The sequence below is a fragment of the Phragmites australis genome, chromosome 1, assembly GCF_958298935.1.
Source record: "Phragmites australis chromosome 1, lpPhrAust1.1, whole genome shotgun sequence".
Lineage (NCBI taxonomy): Eukaryota > Viridiplantae > Streptophyta > Magnoliopsida > Poales > Poaceae > Phragmites > Phragmites australis.
The window spans coordinates 23,567,830-23,571,570 of NC_084921.1; the positions used below are offsets into that span (position 1 = coordinate 23,567,830).

Consider the following 3,741-nt stretch of genomic DNA (forward strand, 5'->3'; position numbering starts at 1 on the left):
AGTTATCGGGACAATCTTCTTGGCCAAAGGAGATTTCCGTGTTTGACCACTTAACGGCCTGTCGACCCATGCGGATGTGTGCTAGGACTTCTCAGGCCACTGTCTTGTACCACCATTTGGACAGGAAGGATGCAGAACTATTGAACATGTGGTCGATCATCCTCTCATTCGGTTGGAAAGACATTGGATCCATATTGTCCTCGCTGCAATCCAAGCTGGAGTCTTTGCTTTGGGCTGTGACCTAGATCTTGTTTCCCTTGGCTGCTTTCTTGACCTCCACTTTGACCATCTTCTTCTAGAGGTGGCACTCATGGATGTTGTGATTGTCGGTCTGGTGGAAGTCGCACCAAGCACTAATAGAAATTGTCATATCTATGATGAATCACTCACTATCATCATGGAAGATGCCAAATTCGTCATAAAACAACTTCGGTGACGAACCTATGATGAAAACGGTTTCATCACATAACTTGCATCATACAAGTTTCGTTATGATGAAATGGTAAAATTCGTCACATAACTGGTTCCATCCATGATAAAACGTGTTTTGTCATAGAATGGATTCCGTTTTATGACAAAACATGAATTTCACAGTAATTTCCCCATGATGTCATATATCGGGCCCATTTTCGTCATAAAACTGCTTTCCAGCCGGTCGATGGCTAATGTGTCATCGGACGTGGCGTCTCGTGGCATCTGACGTGGCACCAGCCACGTGGCCGTCTAACGTGGCAAGTGATGTGGCTTGCGCTCTGGCCGATGACGTGGCTGCAATGTAGGATCTTCGTGTCAGTTACTGTGCGGCCACGTGGCCGTCGTAACTGATACCACGTGTCATCTGCTGACGAAGCCAAGTATCAAGCTGCCATTGGGACATGTGTCATAATCTTATGATGAATTTTGTCATCACAAAAGTGATGAAGGTCCGCCCATTTTTAGGACCAGTAATGGTACAACATTGGCCCATGTGACCCATATAAGTTGCCTCGTGTCATCAACATGCCCATAACTTTACAAACAATTTTCAGATCATTATAGAAGCGCACAGAAACCACAAGTTCACAGAACCACAAGTTCATATAACCCACTAACCGCACATCATTATAGTACCACAAGTTCATAGAACTAACACAGTCCACCACAGGACAACAAGTTCACAGAACCAACTCAGTCCACCACAGGACGACAAGTTCACAGGAGTTCACAAACCAAGTATTCCACACAAGTAGGACCGACATAAGTTCATCGAGTTCATCACCGTGCATTAGCTCATAAAGTAGACTAGGATAGATTGGAGTTAACCTGTGACAAGTTCAAGATACGTCGAAGGAGCAGATTATTCTCTTCCTGCTATTGCCAGAATTCCATGAACTCCCTTTGGGTCTTTGCCAGTGCTTCATCTGCAAGTTGAGCTTTCTTTAGTGTGTCGACTTCTTCATGGAGAACAGCTGAACTTTGGTTTTCAGCTGCAAGTTCTTCCCGAAGTGCTCTTTCAGTCGATGTCACTGATTTCGTGGAGCTTGTCTGTAGCCCACTATTCTTCAAAAATGTGCTGTTGGCGCTGTCCAGGGAGAGAACCTTGGACATGACCTCTGCACTAGATCTTGGTGCCTCACCATCAGCAACAGGATCTGCCATCATAGTTTGCATAGTAGACTGCAAATTGCAAGGTTCAACATTAGCTAGGAAAATGAATACATAAAATACACAAAACTGGCAGCTGGATAAGACATTCAAGGAGCAACAACTATGACAGGTAAGGAAAGTTTGGCAGAAAGATGTGTATACAAAGTCAATGAAATTGAAAGGAACAGTTAAAATCCGACTACTTCTATTAGAACAACAACAGGAAGGTACATTTTGAGGACAACAATCATACTTTATCAAAAAAGCATAACAAAGTAAAATTGCAATGCTCAACTTATGCCAAGCAAATGAGCTGATTTTTGGAAAAGGGAATTAATAATCTATTGGCACAGGTAAAAAGGAATCACACACAATGCAGCAAGCATATGCAGGGACTTACAATTGCATCTTTTGCAACGTCACTCATACCCCTTGTCCTGCTGGTATGGTAGTCCTTGAACACATCCACCGTATGAAGCTCTGCATCCTTGTTCTTCTCGCTCTATTTAGGTATGGAAATTGCAGAACAGTTATCTTCTCAAACTATTATACTAGACAAGTGGTTGTTGACTACAAAAATTAATCGTAGAAGATAATGGGCACTTACATATGCGTGCAAGTGCGCAACATAGCTGCGAGATCCCATAGCCTAATGGTACTTGACTTTATGGTGGTTTTGCTTGTTCTGTTCAGAGATTTCCTACAAGAGATGTATGTGTTAGATGCAATCACAGGTAGAAAATGAAAAGAATATGTGATAGGATACCACATACCATGCTCTTTGGATTTGACCACTTTGCAACAAGTTCTCTCTACTATTCATCAGTCATGCTATGGATAGGAGAGGTAGTTCTGATCTCATTAGCAGGGACACCATTGAAGTAGGCCTGCTTCAACTTATACCGTGCCTACCGTATCCCAGACTGCAATACATCGGCGCATGCATCCTTTGTTGGCTTGTCATTCATGTTGGTGGCCTCGGGTTTCTTGGACCACTTCGTCTAGGTACTACAGAATTCATTTAGATTGTTAACATTCATCAAATAGTGAAATCAAATTTTAAGGATCATGGAAATATAACCTGCCTTCATCACTGCCTTGGGTCTGCTGTCCGGTTTGCTCTTCAGTGTGGTCACGAACATCATCATCTTGATGCGCATCATATGGATATGACCAGTCCCTCAGAGGGCTTGGGGGCCTGTTCACATCATTGTCGCGAGGCAATTGTCCATTGCCCACATCTTCAGCACCATTGTTTTCTGCTACTGGAGGCAATTCTTCATGCCCATTATCTTCAGCTTGTTCTGATGTGAGTTGCCTTTCGATGACCTTGTTGAGACTCCAGGAGGTCTCTCCTCTATTGGTGCACCTGCCCTCACTCTCTTGGCTCATTTCATTGTCCACCGGCATCCGCTTCAGCTTGTGCCACTAGGTGTCCTCAGCTGTTCGTTTTGAGGCAAAGATCCTCTTCAACTTTGGTATAAGTGGAAAATGCCTCAAAACCTTATGAGGAACCTGCTTGCTGCCATCTGTATCTTCCCATCTAGATTCACCGCATATTGGGCACAAATCCATATTGGCAAATTCCTTCCGAAACAACACACAATTATTCTTGCACACATGGATCGAGTTATATCCAAGGCCCAATTCATGAAGATATTTCTTTGCCTCGTCATATGATTTCAGTAATTGGCATTGAGGGAATGCTGAGGACAACAGCTTCAATAATGCAGTGAAAGCCCTATTGCTGATTCGATAATACGACTTGATATGGAGCAACCTCACAAGAAAGGAAAATCTTGAATGGTTAGATCCTGGGCAAAGTGACCGCTTTGCATCTTCAAGAAGTCTAGCAAATTGTGGCTACTGTCCATCTTCCTCTGCCGCTGTGTACAGTTCTCTATCAACTCTGGCACTCTGTTATTGTCATCATGTCATCATAGTCATACTCGCCCACATCTATCCCATCATCATGATTAGTTTCATGCACCTGCTCTTAATATTCAACAACCTCAGCATCAACTGAATTTCCTTGATGGATCCACCAAGTGTATGTAGCTGACATCCCAAAAATATGTATGTGGTCATGCACTTCTTGATGAGGCCGTAAAGTCC

The 3,741-nt window shown here is 43.3% G+C and overlaps 1 protein-coding gene across 1 annotated transcript; it reads right to left on the minus strand.

Annotated features, from left to right (window-relative positions):
* Positions 1-1,006: 1,006 nt before the first annotated feature.
* LOC133888372 (uncharacterized) lies at positions 1,007-3,488 on the minus strand. Its single transcript, XM_062328588.1, has 5 exons — positions 2,708-3,488; positions 2,400-2,627; positions 2,234-2,326; positions 2,027-2,128; positions 1,007-1,656 (listed from the first exon to the last, which is right to left on the minus strand). Exons 3-5 carry the CDS (start codon positions 2,270-2,272, stop codon positions 1,351-1,353), a joined length of 447 nt encoding a protein of 148 aa, XP_062184572.1. The 5' UTR covers positions 2,273-2,326; positions 2,400-2,627; positions 2,708-3,488; the 3' UTR covers positions 1,007-1,350.
* Positions 3,489-3,741: the final 253 nt, after the last annotated feature.

Excerpts from the sequence above, each read along its gene's own strand:
- LOC133888372 (XM_062328588.1), bottom strand. The coding sequence starts at position 2,272 with ATGGGATCTCGCAGCTATGTTGCGCACTTGCACGCATAT. Across the intron at positions 2,129-2,233 it reads TTGCGCACTTGCACGCATAT|AGCGAGAAGAACAAGGATGC; the intron begins GTAAGTGCCCAT and ends ATACCTAAATAG. Across the intron at positions 1,657-2,026 it reads ACGTTGCAAAAGATGCAATT|TCTACTATGCAAACTATGAT; the intron begins GTAAGTCCCTGC and ends TGCAATTTGCAG.